At 39.6% G+C, this 15,000-nt stretch overlaps 1 protein-coding gene across 2 annotated transcripts in view; it reads left to right on the top strand.

Annotated features, from left to right (window-relative positions):
• The window catches only part of LOC131343911 (protein asteroid homolog 1-like), an 8,535-nt gene extending 18 nt beyond the window's left edge, over positions 1-8,517 (top strand). The window contains exons 1-6 of one of the 2 annotated variants that reach the window (XM_058375781.1): positions 1-160; positions 531-618; positions 1,102-2,426; positions 4,901-5,117; positions 6,728-6,896; positions 7,459-8,517. The exon at positions 1-160 is cut by the window's left edge and continues 17 nt beyond it. In XM_058375781.1, the coding sequence (XP_058231764.1) occupies positions 1,128-2,426; positions 4,901-5,117; positions 6,728-6,896; positions 7,459-7,834 (2,061 nt within the window). In that variant the 5' untranslated portion in view covers positions 1-160; positions 531-618; positions 1,102-1,127 and the 3' untranslated portion in view covers positions 7,835-8,517. The remainder of the gene's footprint in view (positions 161-530; positions 619-1,101; positions 2,427-4,900; positions 5,118-6,727; positions 6,897-7,458) is intronic. The other variant, XM_058375782.1, reaches the window with a different exon arrangement.
• Positions 8,518-15,000: the final 6,483 nt, after the last annotated feature.

Raw genomic sequence — 15,000 nt, 5'->3', positions numbered from 1 at the left:
ACTCAGAGGATCAGAAGCTTCCACACACACCGTACTGTTTGAGACGCGGAACCAAAGCGGATCCAAAGCGGAACTAACCAAAACTAAACCAGAACTAAAGCTGATCCATAATCTACAGCTTCAGCGCAGTCATTTACTGGAGGCACTAAAGGGAATTAAGGTAAGATTTAGAAACATCAGAATGATATTTTATTATTTTGAATAATCCATGACTTTCCCTTTCTTTTCATACATTTATGCTCTTGATTTGAGGACATGTTGCTGAAGTCCACTGCTAAAGTAATGCTAACAGTGTTAATAATAATAATAATAATAAGAAGAAGAAGAAGAAGAAGAATTGTGTGTAATATGTTTATTTCTTTATGCATATCCTTGTTATTAGCATTTTTTTTGGATACTTTATGGATTTCCGTCAAGTTTTATTCATGTCAAAAGTGATCAAAAAAATCATTTTGGTCAGAAATTAAATTTACAAAATGTTTTTAAAGCGTGGTCATTCAGTAAAGACATGTTCACTGTCTGTATTTTAGCTTCTTGGAGCTGAACAGATAATAGAAGTCTCTCCCGCTTACACTCGCCTACACCAAATGACAAGGAGCTTCCTGTCCAGCAGCAGTGGTTAGTTTCTCTTTCTCCTGAGAACTTAAATATAGATCCTTAATAATGTGTAGAGAGATTTCATCTTCAAAACCTCATCATAAAAGCAGTTAATGTTAACTGATGTCATGTAGCAGAAGGGAGGAGGCAGTGCAGGTGAAGGTGCAGGTAAAGTTTATTTAAAGGGCAGTCGTTCAAAAACAAACAACAGCACAGAGATAATCCACAACACAGAGAACCAGAAACCAGGAAGAACATATTACTGAACACAAGGATTTAAACACTCACACTACATAAGGGCTGAACTAACTTAAACTTAACCTAAACTTAACTCCCTGCAATCAGGAAGAGCAATCAGGAAACCTCAGGAAATCAGGAAACCTAAGGGAGAGAAGCGGCATACTGCAGAAATGTCTAGACCAGTGCAATATCAATAATAGATTTTTTTCAGAATACGTTCTGTAAATGTCCGACTGAACCCTCTGTGTACTTTCATTATTTTAGATTTCAAGGAGTGAACCTCTCTCACGATGGGAGTTCAGGGACTTCACAGCTACATCGAGAGCAATAGTGATTTCCTGAAGCCTCGCTGCTTTAGAGAAAGCAAACTCATCATGAACGGCTCCAGTTTGTACTACTCCCTGTACTTCAGGTCACATCTGGACCAAGCACACGGCGGAGATTATGAAGGCTTTGAGAAAATAGTTACGCTGTTTTTCAGAAATCTCCGAATCTGTGACATTGAGCCCTATGTGGTCCTCGATGGAGGGGACGACGTCAGCGGCAAAAAATTCGAGACCCTGAAGACGAGATGCCAAGAAAGAATCAAAAGAGCCAATGCCTTGTCCAGGGGTCGGTCAGGAGAAAGGCTACCCATTCTCACCAAAAATGTCTTCAAGCAAATCCTCCACAAACTTGGAATTCCCTTCATTCAGTGTCTGGCAGAGGCGGATTGGGAAGTAGCCGCATTAGCCAGTGAGTGGAACTGTCCTGTTCTGTCCAGCGACAGCGATTTCTACATCTTCAACATCAAGAGCGGATTTTTGCCCATCCAGCATTTCCAGTGGAGGAAAGTGAGCCAGCTAAGACACAATTTTAAAAATTTCATCCCTGCCAAGTCATACCGTGTTGTAAACCTCTGCGCTGCTTTTAACCGCATGAATAAATATAATCTTTCACTTTTCGCCGTCATCCTGGGCAACGACTACACCAAACTGGACAAAAGTGCATTTCCAAACTTCGCAAAGTTCTCAACTAGACCTGGAGGAACCGCCCAGGTGGATGGCGTACTTGTGTGGTTATCACAGTTCCCCGGCCCGAAAGAAGCCATCGCTGCTCTCCTCAGCCCCCTGGGGAAGAACAAGAAATCAAGCAGCATTAGAAAAGCAATAAATCAGGGGATGGCAGAGTACAGACTCGGTCCCAGCTCCATTGGTCAGTTCTTCATGAGCGGAGAACCCCAGACAGTTCCTTTAGGCCCTTTACAGAAGCTTCCTGACTGGACTCTGAGACCTCTGGCAGAAGGCAAGCTGGCTTCCACCATCATTGATGTGGTGACACTGCAGAGGGTCATGCTAAACACCCAGGTGGAGGACTTTGAGCTGAGAAGCAGCAGCGAGACGTCTCGGCTGATACGACAGGTGATGTACGGTGTACTGCTGTGTACCAGGTGGCAGGAAGTAGGGAAAGGCGGCAGGTCTTCTGGAGAGAAACAGCAGGCTGACGTGGAGGAGTACAGCAGGCAGGGAATGACGCTGACCAGCTCCATGGTTCCAGCGGTTCTACCAGGAAATGTAGTGACACACCTTCATCTGGACTCACTGTGGGAGGTAAGATAAGATAGAACTTTAATAATCCTGGAGGAAATTCTTTTGCCAGAGACTGCTTCAGACAACAAGAAAAATAAATATAAATGAAATAGTCTTTATGTACAGAATGTATTCAATGTACAAAAAAGGTGCTAAGGAACTAGAACATACTCCACATAATAATATATTGCACATGGTATTATATTTAATGTACACTGTGATTATCATGAAATTTTGATACAGTCAGTGTTCATTGGTCAGCTCTGCTCCCTACTGATAGGGGAGGAGTTATAGAGTTTGATGTCCACTGGTAGGAAAGACCTCCTGTGGCATTCTCTGATTGTCTTCAGTGGTCATTCTACGGCTGAACGTGCTCCAGTACAACTCCAGTGTTGCATGCAGGAGGTGTGACACATTGTCAAGGATACTGAGACGTTTCCTCAACATTCTCCACTCAGACACCTCATCCAGAGACTCCAGTACCTCTCAGACACTTCAACCAGAGACTCCAGTTCCTCTTGTACACTTCAACCAGTGACTCCAGCTTCACTCCCATGACAGAGCCTGGTTTCCTAATAAACTTGTTGAGTCTGTTGACATCGTCCATCTTCTCCTTGCTACCCCAGCACACTACAGCGTAGAAGAGGACCCTGGCTACCACAGAATGGTAGAACATCTGCAGCATAGTTCTGCAGACATTGAAGGACCTGAGTCTCCTGAGGAAGTACAGGTGACTCTGACCATTCTTATACAGTGCATCAGTGTTTTTGGTCCAGTCCAGCTTGTTATCACTCAGATACTTATAGTTGTCCACAATGTCCACCTCAGTGCCCGTGATGCTGATTGGGCTTAGGGAGTCCCCTGCCTCCTAAAATCCACCACTTGCTCTTTCTTTCTTGTCTTTGTAACATTGAGCTGCAGGTGATTTTGCCCACACCACTCCACAAAGCTGTCCACTACACTCTTGTTCTCAGCCTCCTGACCTTTCGTCATACAGCCTACAACAGCAGAGTCATCAGAGAACTTCTGTAGATGGCAGGACTGAAGTCTGATATGTAGAGTGTGAACAGAATGAGAGACAGGACTGTCCCCTGAGGGGCCCCTGTTCTGATCACTATGATGTCTGAGACGGTGTTCTGCAGCCTCACTATGGTCCACTTGTGAGGTAGTCCAGGTCACCAGAAGAGCATCCACTTGCATGCCCAGTAGCTTATCACTGAGTAGTGCAGGTTGTATGGAGTTGAAAGCACTGGAGAAGTCAGAAACCATGAAGCACCTACCTGCCACCTCAAGGTGGGTGTAACCTTGCACATTTGCACAAACTGACACCTTGACACTGGACTGGCACCAAGTCACTTATACAATAATTCCAGCACATGGACACTTTAATGATAAACACTGGATCACCTCAATATATGCCATATACACAAACATCCCTTCATGTTCATGTCTGTATTTATGTGTATATACCACTTTGTTTAGTTTATATATATATATATATATATATATATATATATATATATATATATATATATATATATATATATATATATATATATGTATTTATTTATCTACTTACACCTATATTTTTTTTACACCTATATTTTCATATTTTCATTTTTATTTATTTATAGTATATTTTATTTCTACTTTATTTTCTATTTTCAATTTTTATACTTTTAAGATACTCTACTTTTATTTTTATCTTTATTTTTATTTATCTCTTTTTTTCACATACTTTTTATAAATGTTTACATGCCGGACAGTCGGACAAAACATTTCACTGCATGTCGTACTGTGTATGTAAATGTATGTGACAAATTTAACAGTTGATTTAACAGTTGTTCTTAGGTGCTTCAGGACCATGTGACGTGGGAGCCACTGGCCTGTAGTCACTGTGTTTCCTCTGAGCTTTATTCTTGGGCACAGTAACCGGGAGTGTGGTTTTCCCACAGGTAGAGTTTAGGATTTTTCACAGGTGGAGCTGAGGATTTATCTGCTTTACTTTGATGTTAATTATCATGATCGAATTAAACGGATTAAAAATAATCGGTTTGTAGTTTATGGGAAACATTTTATTTCACAAAGCACATGTTAGGAGAGTTCCACAGAGTTCTGTCTTAGTCTCTGTTTATTTCCTACTGATTAGCTAGAAGTGAACCCTTGGTTGGTCTGGATTTTCATCCATTTCATTTCTATGCTGATGAGCAGACTCGGTCTTTACACTGACACGATGTCTGTAGAATATCTAAACATGGATGGCTGCAAATTTACCAGCTAAAGTCTGTAACTTTGATGTAATTTAATCCCATTACATCATTAAAATAACTTTCTTTCATCTATATAATATTACACACCAACATTCCAGTTTCATTCAGTGATTCTGAAGCGCAAGTTCATCATTCCACTGAACAGATGCTCAAACATCTCAGTTTCTACTGCTGGATTGTTTATGACTATTAACACGATACACCTTCTCTGATCTTCTGTTGTAGGAACCGGAGCATTTACGGCTGCAGATCCTGTTGGATGCTCTCTGTGTGTCTCCGGTGTTTAATTCACACCTCCTCCCCCCCGGTCTGAGGCTCGCCGTCTACGTCACAGGATTCTGGCTGAATCACGCTCAGCCCGAGCCGAAAGCCGAAATGTTCTGGGCTTTACTCATCATCCTGGTGTACGGTCACCTGTGCAGGGAACATCAGTCCACCATAGGTAAAGATCAGACTGAGATCGGAGATACTTAAGGATCCAACTGAGATGAGGACAGTAGAAACTGACACAGGGGAAGATCAGACTTAGACATCAGATGGAGATAATAAAAAATGCAAAAATGAAGTTAAGACAAGTGAAAATCAGACGGAGTTAATTGATTTAAAGATCAGACCAGGATAGCAGTGATCGTTAATGACAGTTAACAATCAGACCAAGATTGGTAAAGATTAGACTGAGATAGTTACAATCAAAGCAAGGGAACTGGGAATGAGATCAGACTAGGATTGGTAAACATTAGACTGAGATAATTAAAGTTCAACCTGAGATAAGGTTGAAACAAAGATAGGTAGAGATCTGCGATAGTTAAAGATCAGATTAAGATAGATAAGGATTAGACTGTGAGTTAAACATCAGAATTGGATAGTTAAAGATCAGACTGAAATAGTTAAAGATCAGACTGAAATAGTTAAAGATCAGACTGAAATAGTTAAAGATCAGACTCAGATAGTTAAAGATCAGACTGAGATAGTTAAAGATCAGACTGAAATAGTTAAAGATCAGACTGAGATAGTTAAAGATCAGACTGAAATAGTTAAAGATCAGACTGAAATAGTTAAAGATCAGACTGAAATAGTTAAAGATCAGACTCAGATAGTTAAAGATCAGACTGAGATAGTTAAAGATCAGACTGAAATAGTTAAAGATCAGACTGAGATAGTTAAAGATCAGACTGAGATAGTTAAAGATCAGACTGAGATAGTTAAAGATCAGACTGAAATAGTTAAAGATCAGACTGAAATAGTTAAAGATCAGACTGAAATAGTTAAAGATCAGACTCAGATAGTTAAAGATCAGACTGAAATAGTTAAAGATCAGACTGAAATAGTTAAAGATCAGACTGAGATAGTTAAAGATCAGACTGAGATAGTTAAAGATCAGACTGAAATAGTTGAAGATCAGACTGAGATAGTTAAAGATCAGACTGAAATAGTTAAAGATCAGACTGAGATAGTTAAAGATCAGACTGAGATAGTTAAAGATCAGACTGAGATAGTTAAAGATCAGGCTGAGATAGTTAAAGATCAGACTGAGATAGTTAAAGATCAGACTGAAATAGTTAAAGATCAGACTGAGATAGTTAAAGATCAGACTGAAATAGTTAAAGATCAGACTGAAATAGTTAAAGATCAGACTGAGATAGTTAAAGATCAGACTGAAATAGTTAAAGATCAGACTGAAATAGTTAAAGATCAGACTGAGATAGTTAAAGATCAGACTGAAATAGTTAAAGATCAGACTGAAATAGTTAAAGATCAGACTGAAATAGTTAAAGATCAGACTGAGATCGTTAAAGATCAGACTGAGGTATTGATTATCAGACTATCATAGTCAAGTCAGAGTATATCAGACAGAATAGATTAGACAGAGACAGTAAAAATGAGATAGATGAATAAACTCATAGATGGAAGTTATAGATATATTTGATTAATGTTGATTTAAAAACACACTGATGTTGTGTCCTTCGTTACTGGTTAAAGGATTTATTGATTAGAATTGTGATTAGTTCTTTGAGCATGTGGTTGATGTGTCTGATCTCCTCCTCAACTCAGAGGCCGGCACGGTGATTTCTAGGCTTCAAAACCTGCAGGAACGTAAAGGCCAGAAGCTGGTGGATCTGGAGATAGCTCACGCTTTCTGTCAGTGGCAGTGCTGCCTGAAGGACAGCCTCATGCTGAACCAGCTGCTGAACTGTCCAGTGCCGGAGCCGGAGTTAGCCAGGTACGCTCGATTCTTATCTCACACAGCTTCACACTGGAATCGTCACAAGAGTCATAACAACATCAGCAGCACCGAAGCAGCTCTACAGAATCATAATGGACAAAATGTAGTCAGTGACCAATAGCAAAAAAATGGAGAGCCTCAATAATTAAAGGTCAGAGAAGAGAAAGTCTTGCACATGGTGGAAATGTGAAGACTCACTGCTTAAGATCTGAGCCTGGATTTGATCCACATGGCTTTACAGATAAACTCTCAGCTAAACAAGTAAACAGTGAGTCATTAAACCTCACCCACGTGGACCGCAGGTACTGAAAACTCCTCTGGGATTGAAATGTAAATAAAAGCTACACATTCGGCCATGTGGATGATGTACTGACCCACTGCTGAGTAAAGATCAAAGCTCTGAATATAAGATAAGATTGTGATGTTTGTGCGATTTGGAACAAGCAGCTTATTAAAAATTTCAATGTGTTTGTGTGTGTGTGTGAAATCTTTTACTGGTTGTTGAGAATAAAAACCCCAGAGCTAATCTTCCTCACTGTGGTGTTGATGTGATTATCAGGCTGTACAGTGGCTCTCTGCTCCACACTGTCACTCAGGAGCTGATGAGGGGTGTCGAACCCGAGTCTCTTCTCACCGGAGCCTCGCTGGCCGTGGAGCTTTACCGCAACCTACAGGCCATGCTGGAGCGCGAGCTGGACGACCAATTCATCGTGAGAATAAGGACGAGGGCGGGGCCGAGGGGGCGGAGAGCACGGTGCGACCCAGTGGACGAACTCAGCAAAACGTTTCAGCGTTTTGGTACGGCTGATGAAGAGGAGGATGACGAGGGTGACAAGATCTACGAGGAAACCTGCAGCGCTCGCACCAGACACATAAGCCGAGCTCACACGGACGACCCGAGAGCTAAGAAGTCAGAGCGCGTGAAGTGGTTTTAGAACCGACCGACCGAGTCAGACAGAGCGCAGGAACTCTGAACTGATCGCTGTTTTGCTGTCAGATGATTAGAGTCACTTTAATCTAATTACAATTAAAATCTCATTCATTCACCCAAAAAATGAAATAATATCCAGCGGATCACGGATCTGATTATTTAATGGACTTAATGAAGTGTGTGTTCAGCGGATGATTAATAAGATCAGTGTTTTTAGTCAGACGGGATCCCGAGTTGCTGTGCCACGGCTCGTAGGTGCCGTAATCAGAGAAGAAGGGACGCACTGAGCTCTGGGGCTGCACTGCTTCAGTCTCCTCCTCTGACCCTTTAACACCATCATCTGCACACAGGTCACACTGGAGCTCCACTCTAACAGACATCACAGAACCCACACGCAGGAGGAGAGCGCAGGAACTTCTCATACAGATGCCAGAAACCTCCAGAAACTACAGTATCAGAGATTTCTGAGCACTCAAGACTTCTCTGTACAAACCTCTGTCCTCTGAAGGTCATGGAAATAGTTCAAATAATATCTGTATTAAACTGTGTGATTAAGATTTTTATACATCTCAAACATCTGAAGCATAAAGATATCAATCTGTTTCTTATTTAATTCCTGAAAATATCTCAAGCATCAGATTGTGGGAAAAAATACATTTTACTCCATATATTATCAGATACATCAACAATGATCATTTATATAATAATATTGATAATAATAATAATAATAATAATAATAATAATAATAATAATGATAATAATGATAATAAAACTATTATTGTCATTATTATTATTATTATTATTATTATGAAAGCTTATTACACTGTTAAACATCTCACATTGTTATAAACTGTTTATAACACGTCTGTGTTCCACTGTGTTTGTATTATTAATACATTTTCATGTTTGTGGTGATGAACCTCTGAGCTTCTTCCAGATCCATGATGTAAATCTGCCAATAGAAGACCACACAGCTGACCAACAGCCACCTAAAACAGACCACATTTTGTGACCACAGCACATCCCCTCAAGGCTTTCTACAAAAATGTCAGTTTTACAATTTCTTTACAACAAGAAGAAAGCTAATATGTAATACAAATAACGTGAATATTCCTGCTCAGGGCTAAGTGTGGAGTTAAAGACCACGCTGTCTTCACTAAAACACTCAGTGTTTGTAAATGAACATCACTAATTAATCCACAGAACCACAGAAAATATAACCAATAAATGGAGAATCAAACCAAAAACAAAGGAATATAAACACTGTCATACAGAGGAGCTAATGCTAGTTAAAAAAAATAAATAAATAATGCTAGCTCTTGCTCACGATGCATTAAAGTATCCAACAATGCAGCTTAAACACAACGACTGAGTCGAACACAACAATCAGGTAACTGGCTAATGGAAAGGTGTGGATAAAGTAATCAGGCCTGGACGATTGGCTAATCCTAATGACAAAATGTCCACGTCGCGTCACATGCTGCTGAAAAAATTCTAGAAATAAATGAAAGTAACCCCAGATTAAACACAAGAGATTCACAAGAGATTCACCACCATGGTCACCTTCTTCATCTGAGAACCTGGGTCTGTGGTGGTCCATTTTTTAAAGAATATTCTAAAGATTTGAAAGAACGAGAGAAACGAATAAAATGGCATTTGGGAAAATTTGCACACATGCATCAGACTTCCAGGAACCTCCTCGTGAACCTCCTCATGGCACATGATCCAATCATGTGTAGATCACAACAGGCTTCATATCTAACTAATAGGTGCATTAACAGCTAGCAGTGAGGTGATATTTGTAATAATGAATAAATTTGTGGTCACTCACCAGCGTGAGCTCATCATCTCCTCACACTGCCCATAGGTTCCGAGAGTAAAAAATCCAGAAAACTAACCAACAGTCTCCGCTCCACTCCTGAGAGACCTGACCAAAAAACATCAGAAAATGCCTCCATGTTTCTCCAGCTCAGAGTGAGGAACGTCCAGTCAAACTCCCACAGCTCATGTCCACTCTGCCTGAAGACTGTGAGACTGACTGCTTCTAGGAAATGAAAGTTTGATTACTTGCATGGGTAGTATCTGATTCCTGTCGAAGTCAGGGGCATTCACATTTACATTCACATTTAAATGCCACTGGACAGACTTCCTGTTTCCTGCAAAATTCAGACAGAGGTCATTTAAATTCTTCATCAATACAAAAAAACACAGTTCCTCATGGTGGATCACCTGCTCCACTGCCAGTGCTGGTCAAAGAGCTTGATGAAGACATTCAGACAGCTCAGATCAGACATCCAGAGATTCAGACAGCTCAGATCAGACATCCAGAGATTCAGACAGCTCAGATCAGACATCCAGAGATTCAGACAGCTCAGATCAGACATCCAGAGATTCAGACAGCTCAGATCAGACATCCAGAGATTCAGACAGCTCAGATCAGACATCCAGAGATTCAGACAGCTCAGATCAGACATCCAGAGATTCAGACAGCTCAGATCAGACATCCAGAGATTCAGACAGCTCAGATCAGATGTCCTGTGACTCAGACAGCTCAGATCTCAAACTATAAACGGGTTAAATGTTAATATAAAGCGTGTGTTGGAGGGAAACTGCTGCTCTTTATAGAAGTGAGAAGCTGAGTCGAGCCGCCGCCCACCACAAGCCTTGGGGCTGAAGATCAGATTTTAGTCTTGCAGAAAACAAAACAAAGACAAAAAGAAGACAAAAATACACTTTTTATGCTGGAATAAACACACACACACACACACACACACACATACACACACACAAAAGAAGACATGACATGCTCCTAGGCAGGTTTCTTATTTACGACTATATTAATTTTTTATGTTATTTTTTCGTGTCTTGGAGTAGTGCCTCCTCTAATGGCAGCTGTACACACTTGAGGACCTGATTCCTCCACCTCCTTCACCAGTTCCTTTATGTTTCTTATTGTCTTGATGTTTAGTTGAAACTTTCAGACCAGAGTTTGTTCATCCTTGGGTGATCTGTTTCTCCATCCTGAATGATGTGTGAATGATTTTCATGGAAGCTTCAAGTTGCTCTTCACTTGTGGACTTGTTGAGGTCCAGAGTATGAAGTGTAAGAAGGCACTGACTCTACAGCTACACCCTGAAACACTGCCTCAGGTGTGCAGTCCACATGAACTCCTCATTAACACCAGCTGAAGATTCTGAAAGGCACTTTCACACACTTTCACACTCTTTTATACACTTTTACACACTTAACATTTTACACACTTTCACAGACTTTCACAGACTTTTACACACTTTAAATACTTTTACAAACTTTACAGACTTTTACACACTTGACACTTTCACACACTTTTGCACACTGTAAACACTTTTACACACTTTACATGTTCATACACTTTTACACACTTTCACACACTTTAAATGTTCACACACTTTTACACACTTTAAACACTTTTGCACACTTTACACTTTCACACACTACACACTTTTACAAACTTTACACTTTTACACACTACACTTTCACACACTTTTACACACTTAAAACACTTTTGCACACTTTACACTTTCACACACTTTACACACTTTTACAAACTTTACACTTTTACACACTACACTTTCACACACATTACACCTTCACACACTTTTACACACTTTACACTTTCACACACTTTTACACACTTTCACACACTTTCACACACTTTAAACACTTTTGCACACTTTACACTTTCACACACTTTACACACTTTTACAAACTTTACACTTTTACACACTACACTTTCACACACATTACACCTTCACACACTTTTACACACTTTACACTTTCACACACTTTTACACACTTTCACACACTTTTACACACTTTAAACACTTTTGCACACTTTACACTTTTGCACACTTTACACACTTTTACAAACTTTACACTTTTACACACTACACTTTCACACACATTACACCTTCACACACTTTTACACACTTTACACTTTCACACACTTTTACACACTTTTACACTATTTACACTATTTACACTTTCACACACCTTACACACTTTAAACACTTTTACACACTACACTTTCACACACTTTAAACACTTCTACACACTTTTACACACTTTTACACACTTTCACACGTTTACACACTCACACACTACACACTTTCACACACTTTACACACTTTTACACACTTTACATTTTCACACACTTTACACACTACACTTTCACACACTTTACACACTTTAAACACTTCTACACACTTTACACTTTCACACACTTTACACTTTTACACACTTTCACACGTTTACACACTCACACACTACACACTTTCAAACTTTCACACACTACACTTTTTTACACACTTTACACTTTCACACACTTTAAACACTTCTACACACTTTTACACACTACACATTCACACACTTTACACACTACACTTTCACACACTTTAAACACTTCTACACACTTTTACACACTTTACACATTCACACACTTTTACACACTTTCACACGTTTACACACTCACACACTACACACTTTCACACACTTTACAGACTTTCAAACTTTCACACACTACACTTTTTTACACACTTCTACACACTTTTACACACTTTACACTTTCACACACTACACTTTTACACACTTTCACACGTTTACACACTCACACACTACACACTTTCACACACTACACTTTTTTACACACTTCTACACACTTTTACACACTTTACACTTTCACACACTTTTACACACTCATACACTACACACTTTCACACACTTTACACACTTTTACACACTTTCAAACTTTCACACACTACACTTTTTTACACACTTTACAAGCTGTAAATTCTTCCCCAAACTCACACGGGTAAAGACGATTCCCATCATCAGTTAAAGGACAGTTAAATCTCAGTCAGTGATCTGGAGTTGATCATTTCTCATGTTGTATTTCAGCCTGAATTACTTTTCCATCATGTGGTGTTGTGTGTAGTATCACATCACACACTTTTCCAAGCCTACAGAAGATGGCTGTGGTTATAGATCACTGCTATTAAAGAATATTAAGCATTCTATATTTTAGTTCAATACACTTTTATTAAATATTTATCAGTAAGAATACAACAGCAAGAAAAAACACAAGATGATAAATATCAACGTAAGACTTCACAAGAAGTTACAGACTCGCGTTCAGAACACTTCATCCAATTATTAATATGGGAGGACATCATGGACAGGGCACATATAAAGCATTTGGTAGACACCCTTATACAAGAGCAACTGAGGGTTAAGGACCTTACTCAGGGGTCCAGCAGTAGCAGTGCGGTGGACCTGGGACTTGAACACAGAACCTACGGGCCAGTAGCCCAACAACTTAACCACTAAGCTACCTGAGATTGACTGCTTAAGCAATCACTTGACCATTTGGGTGATAAAACCTGTAACAATACCAAGTCAAGGTGTACGCGACCATGATCACTGTTTACAGACATCCGTCTAGACGATATGTCACACAGCCTTTTGGGCGATACTCAGCTCTTACACCCAATATACATTAAAAATGAAACAGCATTGAAATTACAAACAGGAAACACACAAAACATTGGAGCAGGATTTGTCCTGCGTTCATGTTGATTCCGATGAACCCCAAGTACTTCACGTATTTTATCACTTCTACTTCGTTAAGAAGTTTTTGACACCTGCATCGTTTTATTTTTTTACAACGGTAATACCTGAACACATCAAGAACATGTTCCATGTTAAACACGATGAAGATGAACCAGATCCATCTTCTGAAACTTGTGACCGGAGCAGAATACGACCCTTCATGTTAATATCCAGGACCATGAGATCCCAAAGCTGGATTTTTATCAGCTGCCTAAATACTGAGCCACAGAGAGTTGCCAGGTCTGTCCCCTTCTTCTTCTTCCTCTCTTACGGGAGGCTGTGGAACAGGGACCAGCTGGGAAACCTCATCTGCCTCATCTTCCTCATCTTCCTCGCCCCATGGTGCCAGAGAAAAGGGACGCACTGAGCTCTGGAGCTGCACCGGTTCAGTCTCCTGCACTGGCAGTCTAACACCATCATCTGCACACAGATCACACCAGAGCTTCACTCTTATTAATCTATGATGAAATATTTAATTATACTATTTTTAATAGTACTTTGTTACAAATAATGTAGTTGCATTTTAATAGTCAAACATTTTTATTAAATTGAAATGATATTAAAATTATATTTTTCTTATGATTATTTTTAATCATTAGTAATGATTATTTTTATATATATTATTAATTTTGTAATTAACATGTTATAGATATAGCACATCATATAATACTACATTAATATTATTACTATTATTATTATTATTATTATTATTATTAACTCCACTTTACGCAGAGGTTATGACAGTGTTATACACTCGACGAACCTGGTTGATTGAGAGCGTCTCTGAGCTTCTGCCAGGCCCAAGACCCAAATCTGTAGATCGGAGAGCAAACAGCTGACCAGCAACTGCCTGAAAATTACAATTTATTAAAGTTCAGTGTAAATAAATGTCATTTAGATAGCTAGAGCTGTATTGTGCTGCAAGATCACAAAACTATAACATCTACATTCACAAGCAAAACAAAGTGCTAATGCTAAGCTAACTGCTAGCACGACAAACATGACGATGTTAAAATCGACTAAGATGTGTTCACGGAGCGTGGCACTCCCCGTCTAAAGCAAATTCTTCTAGAGAAATTCACCGTCAGTTCGATTTTCCTCAGTGTGGACGGATAAAGGCCTATGCATCTTATTGTTTAGGATTATAGGGAGCGAGAAAGACGTTGATCGTTAAGTAGCGTCTTCAACGAAGAAAGAAACAAGGAAATGGTTGAGAGGAAATGACGTAGATGACTCTCTCAGATTTCTGAGAGCAAAATATTCCAGACTCTATTTCTCAAACACTCACAGATCAGAATAAAAACAAGACACCTTCAGCTCAGAGATGTTTCACTAACTAGATCTCAATGGTGTTATTACATCACTCGTTCTTTTATAATTCTGTAAGAGATTTACCGTGTCGTCACATCTCTTACAGGGCATGGCCTGAAGTCATTCACACTTCAGACTGTTCTCATCTCTCTCTCTCTCTCTCTCTCTCTCTCTCTCTTTCAGATTTCTTCTGGTCCATGTGGTCCATGTTTC

Source organism: Hemibagrus wyckioides, linkage group LG23 (genome assembly GCF_019097595.1).
Source record: "Hemibagrus wyckioides isolate EC202008001 linkage group LG23, SWU_Hwy_1.0, whole genome shotgun sequence".
Lineage (NCBI taxonomy): Eukaryota > Metazoa > Chordata > Actinopteri > Siluriformes > Bagridae > Hemibagrus > Hemibagrus wyckioides.
This window is presented reverse-complemented; position numbering and strand designations above follow the sequence as displayed.